General features: G+C 35.3%; 1 protein-coding gene across 1 annotated transcript in view; it reads left to right on the forward strand.

Moving 5' to 3' along the window:
- The first annotated feature begins 5,536 nt into the window (after positions 1–5,536).
- Positions 5,537–20,046, forward strand: part of kn (EBF transcription factor-like knot) — a 185,976-nt gene continuing 171,466 nt past the window's right edge. The window contains exon 1 of the mRNA XM_065354908.1: positions 5,537–6,328. Coding sequence (XP_065210980.1) covers positions 6,150–6,328 — 179 coding nt within the window. The 5' untranslated portion in view covers positions 5,537–6,149. The remainder of the gene's footprint in view (positions 6,329–20,046) is intronic.

Here is a 20,046-nt window from a genome sequence, read left to right on the forward strand (position 1 = left end):
TTTCCAAAATTTTTTTATGTTGATTTTAGCCCCCTTTCTCCGAAATTTGAGGCCCTTAAAATCAAAATTGGGCCTTCGCTATATTTTTCGCATCAAGTACTCATCGAGAGCTTTCTTTTAAAAAAAAAGTTAGCTTCCTAGGTGTAATGGGGGCTGAATGAGAGCCTGCTGAACTTTTTTTGCTTGTAGCTGTATACTATAGATTGTATGTAATATGCATGGTAATTAGGCACCTAATATTCATTTTCGTTTTCATTTTTCAATTTTCAGAAGCCATAAACATAGAATTTTTTCATCTTGCGAAAGAGAAATAAATTAGCCCGAGCGTAGCGAAGCGAAAAGCTTTTCAAAATTCGTATCTCGATCGGTGAAAAAACAGTGTTTTCTTCATGTAAGAAAGTCGACTTTATTGGCTTTAAAAATTCAGAATTTGAATGATTTTTTTTTTTTTTAGAAAATTTCGGCTCTGAAAAAGAAGCAAAAAAGCACGAACGAAAAGAAAGCAAAAGCTCTCGAAAGGAAAATATGCAGCGATTTTCAAATTGCATTAGGTACAACCGTAAAATTTTCCATCTGCTTTAGCGAGAAGTTGAGCCAAACTAAATCAACTAGAAAATTTTTTTTTAGGATGAATTTGAAGAAATTATGAAATCATAATGTAGTAAGTTGTTTCGCACTGCATACCTAAGTAAGTAAGTACCTAAGTACTCAAGTGCTAACTTGAGGCAATTTCTTTACGAACAGTGAATCGAATAATTAATCTTCTCAACACCCATGCAAACCTCTTAATCTTTAAAGCAGCCTACGAGTAATGATATTAAAAATTCAACTAAGTATAGGTACTTACCCGAAAAAAGTTGCACTGATCGAAGACGTAATAATTATCGCACAAAAATGGAGCTGCACCAGATGAACTTTGGAATTCTGAAAAAATAAAACGAAAAGTTAAATAAGCTTACCTACTTAGGTGAATATTAAGATTGAATAGAATTCGCATCTTAGTCTGTCGTTTTATTATAGGTAGATACAAAAAATAATAATTTTCCAAGTAATATGTATCTATAGGCACCTAAGTTTAGGTAGATTTATGTACAATTGTATTTTAATTTAAACATGAGAACGGTTTTGATTTTCCGATCCCTCATCCCCTTCATAAGGCATTTTTCATCAAATCTAGTGATCACCACAGACGTTGAAGATACTCGTATTCCATAAGAAAATTTACGGGCCTTGATAATTTTTTTCACGCCTTAATCCATATTATTCTTTCATATTGAGTACTTATATAAATTGGTAGGTCTATAGGTATAGATAGATGTGAAAATATCTCGATTATCAGATTCGCTCACAGAATTTCTGTTTTCACAAATTACGAGTCAAAAATTAAACAGAAACTAACGTCATTCAAATTATTGCAATATTTGCAGGTTTCCAGAACTTTTCAAACCATCAACTGTATTTGTCTTGAAAGCCAAAAACTGTACGAAATTATAAAAAATACCGGTATTAAAAAATTGAATCTAGCTTAGAAAGTTTATTATAATTTTTATTCTGGAATTTTAAAATATCAAGAGCATCGCACCAAATCATTTGCAAGTTTACGTAGGTATTTTACTTTATTTTTAAAAATACCTACTTCGTCAAACGTTTCTTTTTAATTTTAACGACGCGTTTTCACAAATATTTCTGCACTTTCAAGAAATTTTGTTTTTCTCGAAAAATTCAATTTCTTCTATCCTATAGCCCTTTAACGTCAAAAAGAAATTTCAACGAATAAATTTGAAGAATTTTCGTGCGTGAATTCGGACTTATATATACCAATAAAATTGTAAAATTGAAAAAAAATGAATATTTGAGTCATCACTCACTTTCGAAATCAAGGACAGGGACGTCGAGAGAGGAGGGGTAAAGGGAGTTTGCCCCGGACCCACGCTTTCAGAAGGGCCTGTTTTCTTTTCTTTTTTAAAATTGAAATTTCTAAAAAAAATATCATTAAATTTTTAATAAGTACTTACTTACCTATTTTAAAGAGAAAAAATTAACTTCTCGCATAAAAAGTAGGTATATCGTTTTTATGCCTCTCAAAATACAAATTTTCGAGAGCTTTCGTCCTCACTTGGACTGGTCGTACTCTGTTCTTTTTCAAAAATTGACATCCTAAAAATGAAAAATCAACTTTCAAAATCTAAAATTTTAATACAAAAAATAAGCGCCTTAAAAAAGCATCATTTTTAGGCCTCCCGAAATAAAATTTTCAGAAACTTTCAACCTTGCTTCACTCGAGCCAATTTGTTTCGTGTTTCATAGAATACCTACGTATAAAATAAGTAGGTATTCTATAGGTAAGTACCTAATTCACATTTGGGTTCCTCAAAATCCAAAACAGAAAATGAAATCGTATGTAGGCTATAAATACAATATCAGTCGACAAAATTGGTATTTTCCCTCTATATCAGTCGGCAAATTTTCAGTTAAGCCCCCACCCCCCCTCCCCTCTCAAAAACGCTCTATATAGTTTCGTCCCTAGAAGAAAGGCCAAAGTAAATTTACCCCCAACCAGCATTGGCTGTCGACAACCCTTGCCTAGATCTCAATTTCTCCTAAAATCTCATCGAAGTTTCGAAATTTTTGCACTTTTGCTCTTTACACTAATTTTCCATTTTATCGAAAATGGGAGTTTTTTAAAATCCAGAACCATTACAATAATTTCATTGAATTAAATACAAAAATGAACCAAGATGATATTTTAGGTACCTAACGTGATTTCCCTACAATTTTTTGCGAATATTTTCAATTCTGCGACGTGTTTCGGATGTTACTCGACCGTATACTTATCAAGCACAATCTAAAATAAAAAATAATTATTTTACAGGTTCCATTTTCAAAAATTTCTAAAAGTTTCAATTTTTCATCGATCTATTTTCGAGTTTTAAAATTCTAAAATAATACATCAGTGGAATCTGAACCTGCTTTGTTCCCAAGCTGTCGTGAAGTGAAAATTTTTCCTCGTGAACTGTCGAAGTTGTCAATAAAATGTAAATGAAATGCTGCAATTTGAATTTTTCGTCCTGTGGGTCTTGAAAAAAAAAACAAAAAACAAAAATGAGGAAGAGAGAGTTTGAAAATTGTTCAGATGATGAAAATGTGTATCTGGCATCAAATTTCTATAAGGTACCCATCGAATAATGTCTTTTCATTTCCCAATTAATATCTTTCAAATTTAGCTTTGAAAATCAACATACGTAGGTAATCGTTTTGAGAAAAATTGAGGGAATCTTTGATTTCCAAAGTGAGTAATTACATCAAATTCATTTTTTCTCCCAAAAATACCCCAATCCAATTTTTTCAGTTCAACTCCTCGCATGAAAATTGTTCAAATCAATTCGCTGAATTACTTCGACGCGAGTTGAAAGAATCACAGGGTCGCCAAGTATACTAAAATCCAAAAATCTAACTCCGTGCCTTTTTCGTACTCTTAAAATGAAATTTCGTACCGCGTCAATGCCATCAAATTTACCCATACTTGAACCCTCCCCCCACCCCCTCCACCAAAAATCAAGTCTTCAAGGTGTCTCCAGATTTTTAAAATATTCTAATGGAAATTTTTGCGATAGAAATTTTTCTCATGAAGGTGTACTTAGATAAGATTTCAAGATTCATCCTCTTCTCCCCTCCCCTCACTCTCAATTTCATCATTATACTCAAAAGAATGAGATAATCGTTGAAAAAACTTCACGCAGCCTCTAACAAGGTTCATAAAATTTATTTAAATCCGGAGTCGAGACATTTTTGTAATTTTTCGACCATAACTACTTTTTCGAACTTGAAAAAATCCTATGCAGTGACCTGCGAAATTTTTACTTCTTTCCTCACTCAAGATTTTGTAAACCTATCCCATTGTTTTTGAACAATAATTTTTCAGAAAATTTTAGGGAAAAAACAAAGTGACTCGAGCGGAGCGAGAGCGAAAGAAAACTTGCTATTTGAAAAAGTTTTCTTACTGTAGGTACTTTCTCGAACCTTTGGGACAAAAAATTCAAGAAAACCTGAAGAAAAATTCGCAATTTTGGATGAATTACGTATCTTTTTTATAACACTTTAGCAACCAATTATTAAATTCGTTAGAAACATTTTTGAATTTCAAAACAAAGGCCAAATACGTTACGTTTCAAGAGACATTCTCCAATAAAAAACATTATTTTTGACGTAAAAATCGATTTTTTAGACTCGAATTGGTCAGATTCGGAGGATCTAATTTTCTAGAAAATTTATTCCAGAAAAAAGAGAAAAGTAGCCCGAGCCAAGCGAGTGCAAAAGCTTTTGAAAAGTTATAATTCATGAAGTATGGAACATACAAAATTGAATATAAATTGGAAACGACGTCAATTTTTTAGAAATTTTTATGCTTTTTAAAGAAATAATTTCTACACTAGAAACTCTGAATACGCCCAAATATTCAGAATAATATTCTAAATACATTTTCACAACGTCAAAACAAAAACTTTTCATTTTTCACATTTCTAACCAGAAAATTTCATCGTTTTGTCAAAAAAGTTGATAATATATACACTTACCTAACACGATCTTTGATTTTGAAACAAACGAAAAAAGAGAAAAATTAAATTATTACGAAGAAAAATTTTCTTTCGATAGGCTACAAAATGTTTCAAATGCAACTACATATTTTTCAATTTGTTAGGCCTTCAAAAAACCATAGTAAAGGTTTAGGCACAATCAGAGCAGATGCCTATGAACGAAATTTGATTTGATATAGGCTTGAATCGTCACGATGATGACGAGAGAAAATCTAACATAACTTTCAGAACACATCATCTCACAGCTATAGAGCTATATACCTGAAATCATTTTGCAAACACTTAATAGGCCTAATCTCATATTTATTCGCAATAAAATCACATTAATCGCGAAAAATCCAATTCGTAGCCTTTTCACGAACAAAAATTCCACACAAAAACGTGATTAAAACCATTTCTTTAGGCTCAAAACGTCTCAAAAAATTATCCCCACTCTTTCTCTTCATCATTTACGTACAATTAAATTATTCACGCCTCGTATTAATCCAATCAACTCAAATTCAGACACAAAAAAAATTGAACCCTCCATTTCAAAAAATACCCAAACTCTCACACTCGACCCAAAAAATTCCTACCTCCCCTTCAAAAAACCCCTGCACACCCTTACCACCAAATTCTACCCCCTAAACACATCTCCAGCACCAAAAAAACCCTTCCAAATGCAAACCTCTCTCATTAAAAAAAAAAAATTCCACGTAAAAATACGAAAAAATTGCTTTTTCAAAGGCTAGAAAAGCTGTATAAAAAGGAGAACCTCTTTGCGTCGTATCATCGGGCACACTGCGTCTCTCGGTCCCGTCGGTTTCCAGCGTCGAGAGATTTAAGATTGGCTGAAAGTCGACTACGAAATCCCTAACTATTGGTGGACAGCAGCGAAAGGCCGTTTGGGGGGCGTGGTCTCTAGAGGTGCGACGTCCCTTTAGTGACGTCGCAGTAGAATTTTCCTTTAGTCCCTGCCGCGTTAGTCGTACTCGCATCCGCTGTTATCAGTAGCTCCCTTGGCGCGAACCATCATACTATATTCGTCGGACGACTCGAGAGATTTGGCTTCGGATACAATTCACCGCGGAGTTATTACACGTACCGTACCATATAGTCTACATATAACGTTCCGGGAACCGTATGTATATGTTCGATAAACCGGTTGCTTTTACGTAAAAAAAAAATCACGGTGATTTGACTTTTGTTAAGGGTGAAAAAAATTATCCCATTTTAACGTAAAATTCCAGTACAAAAATATCTTCGAACGCGAAAAAAGAGGCCATCGTCGCCGGCTCTTTGGCCATAACCGTTGTTGTTGTTGTTTTTTTTCCTCTCGTAAAAATTCGAATCAGTTTCAAGTGAGTCGGGACCACGGTACTCCCAACGGAGCCCTCGGTAGATCTAGGTCGCAACACTTCTGGTACTTTTTGGGTCGGATCAGAAGTGGAGTGCGGGTACACAACAACCGCGTCCCCATGGCCGTCGTCGTTGGGACTGCCGGGCTCCGTAGAGTTGGACCCGGTGGCCGCCGCGGCCTGGGGACGCAAGTTCTATTCGCCTCCGGCCAGCCGGATGTTTCCTGGATTGCATCATCATCATCAGGACGGAAGTGCGACCGGACTGCATCATCACCATCATCATCATCATCAGCCTCGAGGACCTGCTGTTACCAGTGGACTCAAAGAGGAGCCACTGTCCGGATCGCAGCTCGCTGCCAGATCGTGGATGCAGCCTGGAGTCGATCATACGAGGTGAGTGCTTCTCCTATAGCTCGATTCCAATCGGTTGTAGTATGTACTTTAGTTGTGTATTTTCGAGTGTTTTCAATTCCCCAATTCTTCAAGATCGAGTCCATGGGTCGTGAAAAATTTCCAAGGGGGGAAGGGTTAATCCAATTTTCATTTAGTGAGACCTCAATTGTGAGTGAAAATATCGTGAAATTGCACCAGAAAGAGAAAAAGGGCAACGAGAGCGAAAAATTTCATTCCAAGTACCATCATAAAATAGTTCAATATAAAAATTCAGTGTCATGGGGGGGGGGGGGAAGCATCAAAGTTGTGCTCATTTTCATCTGAAAAATCTTTAAAAATTGCATAAAAATTGAAAAAAAAATTATTTTTTATTTTCAAGTGATTCTCAAAGTAAAAAATAAATTAAAAAATGAATTTAAAAAATTTCGTCGAAAAAAAATTGATTGAAGTTTGAAAAAAATGACGAAGAAAATTGGAAAATAAAAAAAATAATTCACCAAAAAAAAAATCAAAAAATATTGCCATTTCAAAATTTTGCAATGTTTTACCCTCCCCTCCCCCTCCCTCCTTCTCACCATTTCCAAAGAAAAATACAGACGAAAATCATTGAAAACTTTCCAGAATTTGAACAGGTGAAAAGGCAGGTAAAATATTTTGAAAAAAATCACAATTTCTTTTCATTAAATTCAGTAAAAAATTTCGAAAATTGGACAAAAACTAGTCGAGTAAAAAATTAGGACCCAAAAAAAAACTAAAAATTCCAAAGAATGATTTTTTGAAACTTTTTCATAAATTAAGCTCCACTCTCTTCCTCCCCCCCCCCCCCCCTACAAAGTAAAATACGGGTGAAAATCGTTGAAAATTAGTCAGAATTCGAACAGGTGAAATATTTAGGGAAAAAAAAATCATAATTTTTATGATTTTTCAATCGAGTAAAAAATTTCAAAAATTGAAAAAAAGTATTCGAGTAAAAAATTAGGACCCAAAAAAACTCAAAATTTCAAAGAATGATTTTCTGAAAACATTTTCATAAATTAAGTCCCACTCTCTCCTCCTCCCCCCACCATTCCCAAAGAAAAATACGGTCGAAAATCATTGAAAACTTGGCAAAATTTGAACAGGTGAAAAGACAGGTAAAATATTTTGAAAAAAAATCACAATTTATATTTTTCAACCCGGAGTTAAAAATTTCAAAAATTAAAGAAAATATTCGAGTAAAAATGGATCATAAAAACTCAAAATTTCAAAGAATTAATTTCTGAAAATATTTCTATAAATTAAGTCCCACACTCCCCTCCCCCCTCCCTATTCAAAGAAAAATACGGGAGAAAAATCATTGAAATTTGAACAGGTGAAAAAACTGGTGGAATATTTTGAAAAAAATCCCAATTTTTACTTTTCAAAACGAGTAAAAAATTTCGAAAATTGAACAAAAACTAGTCAAGTAAAAAATTAGGACCCAAAAACTCAAAATTCTAAAAATTGAAAAAAAGTATTCCGAGTAAAAAATTAGAACTCCAAAAACCCTCAAAATTTCAAAGGCATTTTCATAAATCAAGTCCCACTCTACCCGCTTCCCCCCCATCAATTTTTAAAGAAAAATATGGTTAAAAATCATTGAAAACTTGCCAGAATTTGAACAGCTGAAAAGACAGGTGAAATATTTAAAAAAAATATCCCAATTTTTACTTTTCAAAATGAGCAAAAAATTTCGAAAACTAAAAAAAGTATTCGAGTAAAAAAATAGGACCCAAAAAAATCTCAAAATTTTGATAATTGGACAAAAAATAGTCGATTAAAAAATTAGGACCCAAAAAAACCTAAAAATTCCCAAGAATGATTTTTTGAAAACATTTTCATAAATTAAGCCCCACCCTCCTCTCCCCTCTCCCTCCCTCTTCAAAGAAAAATACGGTTGAAAATCATTGAAAACTTGCCAGAGTTTGAACAAATGAAAAAACTGATGGAATATTTTGAAAAAATATCCCAATTTTTACTTTTTAAAAAGTAAAAAATTTCAAAAATTGAAAAAAGTATTCGAGTAAAAAAATTAAGACTATAAAAAAAACTCAAAAATTTCAAAAAATTGGACAAAAAATAGTCGAGTAAAAAATTAGAACCCAGAAAAAACCTATAAGAATTCCAAAGAATGATTTCTTGAAAACATTTTCATAAATTGAGCTCCACTCTCCCCTCCTCCTCCTCCTCATTTTAAAAAAAAATATGGATAAAAATCGTTGAAAACTTGCCAGAATTTGAACAGGTGAAAAGACAGGTGAAATATTTTTAAAAAATATCCCAATTTTTACTTTTCAAAACGAGTAAAAAATTCCAAAAATTGAAAAAAGTATTCGAGGAAAAAATTAGGACCCAGAAAAAACCTAAAAATTTCAAAGAAAGATTTTTTGAAAACATTTTCACTAATTAGGCCCTACCCTCCCCTCCCCCTCCCTTTCCAAAGAAAAATACGAGTGAAAAATCATTGAAAACTGGCCAGAATTTGAACAGGTGAAAAAACTGGTGGAATATTTTGAAAAAAAAAACACAATTTTTATTTTTCAAATCGAGTAAAGAATTTCAAAAATTGGAAAAAATATTCGAGTAAAAAATTAGAACTCAAAAAAAAAACTAAAAATTCCAAAGAATGATTTTTTGAAAAACATTTTCATAAATTGAGCTCCACTCTCCCCCCAGCCTCCTCATTACGAAGAAATATATGGGTAAAAATCGTTGAAAACTTGCCAGAATTTGAACAGGTGAAAAGACAGGTGAAATATTTTGAAAAAATATCCCAATTTTTACTTTTCAAAACGAGTAAAAAATTCCAAAAATTGAAAAAAGTATTCGAGTACAGAATTAGGACTTCAAAAAAAGACTCAAAATTTCAAAAATTGGACAAAAAATTAGGTCCCAGAAAAAACCTATAAATTCCAAAGAATGATTTTTTGAAAACATTTTCATAAATTAAGCCCTACTCTCCCCTCCCTCCCCCCATCATTTCCAAAGAAAAATACAAATTAAAAATCATCGAAAACTTGCCAGAATTTGAACAGGTGAACAGAAAGGTAAAATATTTTGGAAAAATATCACAATTTTCATTTTTTAATTCGATGAAAAAATTGAAAAAAAGTAGTTCAGTACAAAATTAGGACCCATAAAAAAACTCGAAATTCCAAAGAATGATTTTTCGAAAACATCTTTATAAGCCCATTATTTCCCCCTCCCCCTCCCCCACCTTCCCATCATTTTCGAAGGAAAATACAGATAAAAAATATTGAAACGTTGTCAGAATTCGAACAGGTCAAACAGGTGAAAAGAAAGGTAGAATATTTTTTTTTTAAATATTAAAATTTTTATTTTTCAAATGAAGTAAAAAATTGGCACCAAAAAAACTCAAAATTTCAAAGTACATAATTTTTTGTAAACATTTTCATATAAATTAAGTCTATAAAAATCCATCAAATGTGAGCCAAAAATTTCACATCTCTTCATAAATTCCTTTACTTTATACACTCGTTAAAAAAAATTTCAAACCTCATCATCCATCAAAATAAAATAAAAAAAACAACAATTAACATCTGTAGATATTTGAAAAAAAAATAAACTAAAACTTCCATATTTTATTCACTAAAAAAAAAAACAAAAAAAAAATTAAAAAACGCAACTCAAAGCGATCTCTAACGGAGACGATACCAAGTAACAAACACGATGGAAATTTTTATCCATCGCCATTAAATCGTTTGGGAATACATCACGTTATGACGTTATAAATTACTGTGTATAGTACCTAAGGAAAAAAACCGGAAAATTCTACGTAAACCCGAAGGGGGAAAAGTTAATTGTGAGTTTTACTCACGGGGGAAAATTCTTGGGGAAAACTTTCGGAATCGTGTTCCTTTTTTTTCTCCAACGTTTTAATGAAATAAACGAATAGAAATCTGAATAATTTAAAAGGTACCTGACGACTTTTGATTTGTGAAAAGGACTGAACAAATATAAAAAGGGACCAACGACTACCCCGTCTTTTGTTCGCGTACAAAAAATAATATAACGGATTCAAAACAAAAAGCGAAGGTAACTCTAATAGAGATTTTTTTCCCTCGCTCCAGCGTACCTACTACACTGCTGTACTATACGTATAACGAAGCAAGCAACGGAAATAAAAAAAACTTCGCGATGGAAAAACAAAAAAAAAAAGGTACACAAATAATGTCGGATAGTACGTGAAACAATTTCCTTTAAATGGTTTCCAAAATTTTTTTTTACTCCGAATCACCGCTCTGAATAAACTGTTGAAAAAACTCGTTACGTTTTTTTTTTGCTTTTGATTTTCTTTTCGTTTCTGAGTTTATTTATTTGTTGAATTGAAAAACAAGAAAAAAATGTTTTATGCTTTTAAATGGAAATTAAAATTCAGGCGGAATTAAAGGCCATACTATTAAAAAAGTTTCGTGTTTTTTTTGGAGGAAAAAATCCAGTTATTTGGAATGAAATTAAATTGATTCATTTGTCAAGAATTATACCAAATTCATACAAAAAAAAAAAATTGAATTCGAGACTTTTTTGTTCATATAAGTAAAGGACACGCTTAAAATTTCAAAAATCATATAACGACCACCCCATCAAATCACCCAACATGACTTTATTTCAAAATTCTTCATTTCAATTGGAAATAATTTTCGAATACAGCTTTGGTCTCCTGAAAATCACTCAGGAAGAATTTTCAAACAAGATTCGAAATTAATGCAACAGAGTCTCATGTTGAGAAATTTTAGGATGCACTGGAAAGTTGAAACCAGCGAAAGCTGTATCCAAAGCACCCAATAAATCCATATTATGGCATTTCAACCCCTTGGATCTTTTTCAAATGGCTTCACAGATGATATAAAATTGAAGATTAGGTACCTAGCAAGAATGTTGAGCTAACATTGAGCATTTGAGGAAGGGGAAAGGGTAAACGGGTGAGCTAAGAAAGTGATACTGATGAACGATTTTAACGATGGGATATTTGAATTAGATTTTTCCCGTTCAAAAGGTACGAAATTTTCCATGTTTTTTCGATAAAAAATATGCAACAATTTTTCTCATAGGCTAATCCATTCCTTAGAAAATTTAAGTTGCAAAAATCTTCAGTTGATTTTGAGAAAAAGTGAATTTTTTGAGTCATAAAAGTTGAAAATTCGTTCAACGAAAAGTTTCAAATTTCGGGACATTTCAAACTCCTCAACTTACTTTCTAACTCACTCTGAATTCTAAAAAATGTCTTCACTGTTGCAAGATTTCCTATTCAGATTTTTGATTTAAAAAAAAAATAATAACCAACACTACCTGATCAGATAAATTTTTACTCATCTCAAAAATCGTAAATCGACACCTCTCTCATCGAGTAGGATTTTTTCAACCAAAAAATTGAAAGATCTTGAGACGAACTGAGTGGAAGAGGTGCTCAAAGCCATAAAAATTTTAGAAATTAGTACTTTTCGCTAATTTTTGATTTTTTGGGAGGGGAAGGGGAGGGGGAGGGGTATGGTCCTGAATTTTACGACTCAAAAACTCAACATAAAAAATGATTCATATTATGAAAATAATTACTTATTTAGGTCTCAAAGAATGTGTGGAAATGAAGAAGTGATTTTTTTCAAATTGAAGAATATTTTAAAGCCTTTTCACTATCTCCCTCTTTCCCTCCTTTTCTTTAAGCTTTTCACTCGTAAATACGAGCCTCTAGCCAATAAGTTGCTGTATAAGGCTCATTGAATAAAATAAATGTGACGCGGCCAGCGATACCATACCATATGTCGGAAAACTTTTTTTTGAGATAATCGCGTTTTCATGGAAAAAGTCAGAAAATATCAAAAAAAAATTTTTTGTCGATTCATATACTATGAAGCCTATATTTTGGAATGGGTGTACCCATCGATCTCAAACACGTCGTTTTAGTGGTGAAAAACCGGTTTTACAAAAGTGCTTTTCATAAAAAAATGTCAAAAAAAAAAAATATATTATGATGTAAAACCATTAAAAGATGAAGAAAATCAAAAAAAAAAAAAAAAAAAAATTTAAAAATGTTACAAAAATAACCCAAACTTTCAAACACGTTTTTCTCAGAATTTTGGTTTTTGAATTTCAAAAAATACGCAACTTTGAAATTTTGCAAATTTGTCAGATTTTAATATTTTGAAAATCTGTTTGCACCATTGAAAAGAGGAAGAAAAACACTACCAGAAACCACAATAAAACGAAAAAAATTTTTGCCGACATATGGTATGGTATCGCTGGCCGCGTCACAAATAAATAATCCAAACTCTTCGTGGTCCCAAAGTGACTTCCATCTCCAGTTCGATCATTTTAATTTTTTTGGTGCACAAAAATGTCGAAATATGGCGAATTTTCACTCTTGAAAATATGTTTGATTCGCAATAATTCCCCGAAACAAAATTATTCTCGAAAGTTTCATTTTTATATGACATTTTTTGGTTTTTATGGGGTCGAAGAAGAAGTCAGTGCAATGAGAATTGTCCAAAATACCGATTTTGAATTCAACGACTGTACCCCTTATAGTTTGTCTCAAGATTCTGATTCTGACCTCCCCCCCCCCCCCGCGATATAGTTGCAATTATCGGCTTATTTCGATTTTTCTCAATTCAGAAAAGTCAGTGCACTTTTTACAAATTCTCAAAAATCAAATTGGAGCGAAAAAAGAGAGGAAAATCAAAAGTTTACCAAATTGGACGTACGTAAATAGAAAGCTGAAATTTGATACGTACGCTATTTACCCTCCCCCCTCCCAATTAATTGGAATCGGTTTTTGAACAACTATTTTGAGCACTTCTGGAGCCTCTTTAGAAAATGTTTTGAAAGTTGGAATTTCCATAAATTTTGCCCGATCAAATTGAAAAGTTGAAATTCACTTCAAATCCTGATTTCAACATGCTGAATCGATTGAAGATGGTCCCAAGAGTCATTCTGGAGTCTACAATATCATTTTGGAAGTTCTTATAGTTTATGAAGAAAGGCTTTAATATCTGTAAAATTTGACTTTAGCTCGTTTGAATGTGATTTGTGCCTGTTAGTGGCCCACTTGGGGCCGATTTTATAAATTTTCTTTTCAAAATGGACAAGATTTTTAGGCATTTTTCAAATTATAAGAAGTATCTGGAGACTCCAGAATGACTTGAAACCACCTTCAATCGACTCAGCGCCAATTTCTAAGGGTAAAGTTGCATGGAAATTTCAACTTTTAAAAATCTGCTGGAGACTTCAGAAGTACTCAAAATGGTTCAAAACCATTTCCAATCGATTACCAGGGATAAAAATGAAATACGTATCAAATTTTCGCAGATTTTTAGGTAAATTTAGTAAAGTTTTACTTTTTTACCATTTTTGGGCAAAATTTAATTTTCAAAAATTCGCCAAAAATTGAAAAATGCCAAACAAAAATTTTCTGGAGACTCCAGAAATACTCAAAATGGTTCAAAACCGTTTCCAATCGATTAGAAGGGACGAAAGTGAAATAGACGTAGGTATCTAATAAATTTTCGCAGAATTTCAGGTTTTGGTGAAGTTTTGCTCCCCCCCTCCCCCATTTTTGATCCAAATTTGATTTTCGAAAATTCTCCAGAAATTGAAAAAAGCTAAACAAAAATCTTCTGGTGATTGGAGAAAGGCTCCAAATGGTTCAAACCCGTTTCCAATTGATTAGAAGGGAAGAAAGTGAAATAGGCGTACCAAATTTTTACAGTTTTTTTTAGGTTTTGATAAAGTTTTGATTTTTTCCCATTTTAAGCCCAAATTTGATTTTAAAAAACTAGTCAAAAATTGAAAAATACCAAATAAAAATCTTATAGAGATTCGAGAACTATACTCAAAATGGTTCAAAACCGTTTCCAATCGATTAGGAAGGGTCAAAAGTATAAAATAGACGTACTAAATTTTTGCAGATTTTTACGTAAATTCGGTAAAGTTTTGGTTTTTTCCCATTTTTGGCCCAAATTTGATTTTTGAAAGTTCATCAATAATTGAAAATTGTCGAATAAAAATCTACCGGAGATTCGAGAACTGCTCAAAATGATTTAAAACCGTTTCCTATCGATTAGAAGGGTCGAAAGTAAAATAGACGTACTAAATTTTCGCAGATTTTTACGTAAATTTAGCCAGGTTTTGGTTTTTTCCCATTTTTGGCCCAAATTTTATTTTTGAAAATTCGCCAAAAATCTAAAAATGCGCTTTAGCTTCTGAAAATTACATCTGGTAATGTATTTCTGCGTGTTCTCTCGATTTAATTTTGCCTGGTTCGAAATTCTTTCCAAGTTTTTCCGATGCTATCAAACTAATACTAGATGTCCACTCTTCAAAAAAAAAAAAAAAAGAATCAAAAAACATAAATAAATTCTGGCGTTTGGAAATCTTTTTTTAATCTTATACCTTATTTAATTTTTGAAAAAATTAATACTTCAAGTCTCCGCTTATTCGAAGGTTTTGTCGAAGGTGGGAGGAGGGGGGGGGGGTCACAGAAATCGATCGACACCGGAAAAGTGGCGACTAAGTAGTCGAGAATGCGAGGTGTGAATTTCGATAAACATTTTGAAAATTGACTGAGGAATTTGAATTTTGAAAAGGTGCATGATTTGTCGATTCTTTGACTTCATTTTCTGGACTCTTAACTCGCATTTTTTTCACTTTCATCGAGTAATACGACGCGAAATTCAATACACAAAAGTTGAAATCTTCTTGTAAATAAATTAATACTCAATTTAATCGAGTATCTATCAATTCAATAAAGAAAAAAAATTCCCAATGCAGTATAAAATCATACTCTTGATAGTCCGGCATATGACAATGGGAGTAATTGCACCCCCCCCCCGCCGATCCTCCGGGACAACTTTTTTCTTAAAGGGGACATCCTAAGGAACATTTTAAAGAAAAATTTCCAAAAAAAAAGTTGGCCTTACTTATAAAATGGCGGCCATTTTGATTGACAGGTCAGCCGAAATCGCAGATTTTGCGTTTTAACATAGACCTTGCACGAACTTTTTCAAACTTTACAAAGGTAGATCGAAAGATCATGCAAAAATTTATCACCTATCAAAATTTCAAGTGCTGAAGTGCGTTTTTCGATTTTTGGTGAATTTTTGAAAATCGAATTTAGGCCAAAAATGAGAGAAAAAAATCAAAATTTTACCAAATTGACCAAGAAAGCTGAAATTTGGGTTATATACCCTATTTTCGACATGCCAAATCGATTGAAAACGGTTTCAATCCGTTTTAAGTAGTTCTGGAGCCTCCAGCAGATTTTTGAAACTCGAAATTCCCACAAAATTCCATCAAATTGGAGTTGTAAAGCTAAAATTCATTCTAAAAACTAAATTCAATACGCTACGAAATACTGCAGGTGAATTTCAAGTCGTTTTGAAGCCTCCAGTGACTTTTTGAAAATTCCTGATGCCTCCAGCAGATTTTTGAAACTTTAAATTTTCACAAAATTTCATCAAACGGAGATGGAAAGCTGAAATTTACTCTATACTCCAATTTTAACACTCTCTGAAAACGACTTCTGGTGGATTTCAAGTCATTTTAGAGCCTCCTGTAAAGATATAGATAGAGGTTAATACGGTATAGGAATATAGATTATTACTACACCTATACCGTAGTATGGATAGGAAATATCACGTAAGGTGATATTTATTTGCCTCGGCGGGCGTGGGTGCTTTCTATCCTCTATAGCTTCACAATGTAATAAATAACAACTTCCTGCAATGAGTAAGTTGTCACGTATTACTTATCACGTGCTTAGATCTTCAGCGTTACGCCTCAAATCTACTCCTAACTAACGTCTAATCGGCTCACGGATACTTAGAGCTTTACCGTTGAGTGAATAATACACCACTTAAGATATATTATTAACCTACTTTACCTGGAGGGTACGAAACCACCTCACGATTACGAACGAGATAGATTATTTCACCATCTAACTAACACGTTAACCGATCTTATCATGGACGTTAAACCATGATAAGCACACTTTACCACTACACAAACACTTCACTTTAACATAACATTAACAATGCACCCCGAAGGGTACACGAGTGTGCCGAAACAGGCATCGGAGAGAGAATTAACTCACAGACATTAACCACGAATAGAGCACTTGCAACCAATTAGAAGAGCTACTGCACTGAGCGGCTACAACTACACTACTGACTTGTCTTTACCTTGTAACCTCGCACTTCGGCTCGGCTACTTCCACTAAGCCACGCCCTCCGGCGTTGCCAGTGGGAGACAAAGTCAGTGTTACCACTCGAGCGCACCCGTAAAGTACTGGCATAAACATGCAAGGCATAAAGTATATCACATATGCCCCTTCGTCTATCAACTCGCAACGGAGCAAGCGAAGAGATATACGGACCCCAAAGAGATATACTGCTTGGTTACGATATGTTCCCAAGAGCTATCCTCCAGGTTATGCCCACACGTCTATCCGTATCAGGATATCGGATACTGCCCCTCCGTATGTTTCTGCATTGAGAAGTTTACGGCGAGGTTGAGTGGTTATGGAAAAACGTTGGCAAGTGTATCGATACCAGATACTCCACAAGTCGGCTGTGAGCAACCTCATGTCGCACCATACTCGGGGGATTCCGAATATGATACGAGATGATGAAACTCACAATCCTTCCAGTTTTGAAGTATCATCACCACAGACTTAAACTGACCATTCGAGTAACACCAGGCTACTACGTGTCCGCTTTTGGGAATCATGGTAGTCTGTCGTGTGGCATCGATAATCCGCATTGGGATCTCGGGTTGTGTCTGTAGTGTTAGTGTGATACACTCGAATTACCTCGTTTTACCGAGATTTTGTACGCGAAACAGCGTAATCCAAGTGTGAAGAAGAATAATCGGTGGTTGGCGGACATCGTTAGCAACTACTTTACGTAGTGCCCATATGACAGTTATTTTCGCCTCGTATTTTTTACCACGACTGATTTTCTTCTTTTCACCAATAGTACTGCATTGAGTGACTAGTTGGTATTGTGCGTCGCAGATGGACGTCTTGATCGCACTATACTACTCCGTCACTCTCATCGAAGGTTTTTTAGGCGTTCTGGCCTTCTTGTCCGTCGTTGAGGAGAGCTTCCTCTACCTCTTCGCTCCAAGTCGGAACTTTATCGACGGACCCTTCGGATTTTCCTTGTTGTGAACCCTCGTCGCCGATTACCGCATTGAGTAAATCGTCGGGATCAAGATCATCATACAAGGAAATTGAATCATCTCCCGCAGCGGGTAATGATTCGTCTACCGCATTGGGTAAAGAATGATCTACCGCAGTGGGTGTCACATTTGGCGTGTGATCATCGCTCTCGGAAGTGAGATTGATGACTCTCGGCTCGTCAGGCGTAGATATCGCTGGCGTATGAGCCGGAGACGCAGCCGTTAAGTCAATTGTTTCTAATTGCTTAGCAGGCTGGTTCACCGCTTTGGCCGCTTTTGAGCCTTTTTTATTGACCTGTACCATCTTCGGATACGAAGGTGTACAAGGTGCAATAGGGTTTTTTGAGCCTTTCTTCGCTGGGGTTTTGATCCTTTGAGCTTCCGGAATCGGTAGCTTCGGATGTTCTTCCCTAGGAAGTTTAGAAGATCTCGACGCCTCAGGAGGTGTGCGAAATTTCGTCGGAGGGGTGGCGTATTTAGCCTCCTCCTTCATGGCTCTGGCTTCCGCTGATTGAGAAGCTTTTTCCCGTGCGCCAGTCGATTTAGACCGGGTACGTTTTGGTTTTTCCGAACTGTCAACGAGTTTGGAAGGACGTCGGAATTCTTTCCGGACGAGTTCCTCATCTTGTTGACGTTTTTGCTGGATCGCCGCAATGGACGCCAAGTCGTTCGTCTCCTTTGCAATACGAAGAGCTTCATTTTCGCGGCGTTGTTCTTCACGAACGCGCGCAAGATCTTCGTCCCCAGGATTGACAATAACTTTTTCGGGTTGACCCGCAATAGGATCTGCGCCGAAGAGTTTTGTCATAAACACGCTATCGGTGCTCCTTGGGTATTGTAGTTCCTCCGCATTGGGAGGATCTAATTGCATGTCAGGATTAGAGACAATACCGAACACTTGTTCTTCCGAATAGGAGGGAAAAGTAAGATCGATATTTTCTCCCGAACGATTATCATGTATCGTCATCGTACTCATCTGTCCCGTAGTAGGGGAGATGGAGCTGATGCCGAGTACTTGATATCGTACCCTTGGAGAACCACTTGGTTGAGACTTAGCGGCTTTGCGCTGTCTCGGTATGTTCCCCGCTGACGTGAGAGTTTCAGATTGCTTTTGAACCTGATTTGTCACAGCAGATGCTCGTTTCTGAGCTTCTTTTCTGTTTCTCTCCCGTAACAATGGAGAAATACCCGCTTTCGGTTCTGGTTCCTGTCGTTTTACTGCATCAGCAAAACTCACCGCATGGGGTGCAGGGGCCTGTTCTTTCTGCGTAGCAGCAGTTGGAACAACCGTAGGTGTCATCGCTATGGATGAGATACCTTGAGACGTTGTCGCAACGGACAATGTCGATTGAGATGTCGACACATTTGCAATTTTGCAGGCTGTTGCTGCTTTATTGTGATTGCGTGCGATTACCTCGAGTTTCAGCGTTTGATCGTGTAACTGGCCTTGCAGTACTTTGATCTGGTTTCTTAACTCGAGGTTTTCATCTCGAAACGTTTGCGTTTTGGTTCCGTTCTGGGAACCGACATTGCGGCGCAACTCGTCTATCTTATCCTTGAGATAGAGGATTGACTCATGTTGCTTGTGCATTACATCTTCCGCAGCACTGATTGCATCCTTGATGCACTCGAGGGTGTTTGTATCCACGAGTCGATCAAGTGTACGTTTTGCAATCAAAAAGCGTAATGCTTTTATATTGCTGGGTTGATGTATCATCTGGCAGTCCGCACGTGGGCACTGAACCGGGGTATTTTCGGAAATATCACCGCCAGTTCGCCGTTGATGATGCTCCGCAACGCAAGCGTGGTGGTGTATATGCAAACAAATCGACATTATCACCCACTCACCCGTCATAGCTCGATGAAAGCTAATATACGGGCTCGCCAGTAATAACGGCCGTTTGCAAGCATCACAACCAATTTGTTCGACTTCAGCAGATGTGAATTCAAACGAATTTTGTAATGCTGGCTTCAACCGTATGTAGGTTTGAATAGCCGAATCATGAGGTTCGCATGTGGAATTCATGATTTAAAGCGTAAAAAAGATAAAAGCTTACCCGAAAACAGGGATATATTTTATCTTTTAGTCGTAAAAGACCATGTGTATTTTCGATAAAATACACAAAACCGCTACCGAAATAGGTAGTTGACTTGAATACCGTTTTAGGTACTAAGTCTTGTACACATCTTAAGCAACAAGGAGAGAACGAAGCAAGAGAACCGAACGCGAGCACAAACTGAACAGAAATGAATTTCTTGTTCGATTGTGTGCTGGGTTTAGCCTCCGTTCGTTGCTATCCCCTCTACTACCAGTTCCGCTAGTGGGAGTGGTTGCCACTGGTTACCGGCTACGTATGTTTCTGCGCGCGCCGATTCTCGTGTTATCGTAGAGTTAATGCTTAGTGTGTTTGAGAACAAAGAAACTCGTTTCTCGGAAACCCGTCTCAATTTGCGTCGTAGCAAATGCGAGTTTCGTTGGTGCAATTGACCTTGAGACTTTGTTCTTT

Source organism: Planococcus citri, chromosome 1, assembly GCF_950023065.1.
Source record: "Planococcus citri chromosome 1, ihPlaCitr1.1, whole genome shotgun sequence".
NCBI lineage: Eukaryota > Metazoa > Arthropoda > Insecta > Hemiptera > Pseudococcidae > Planococcus > Planococcus citri.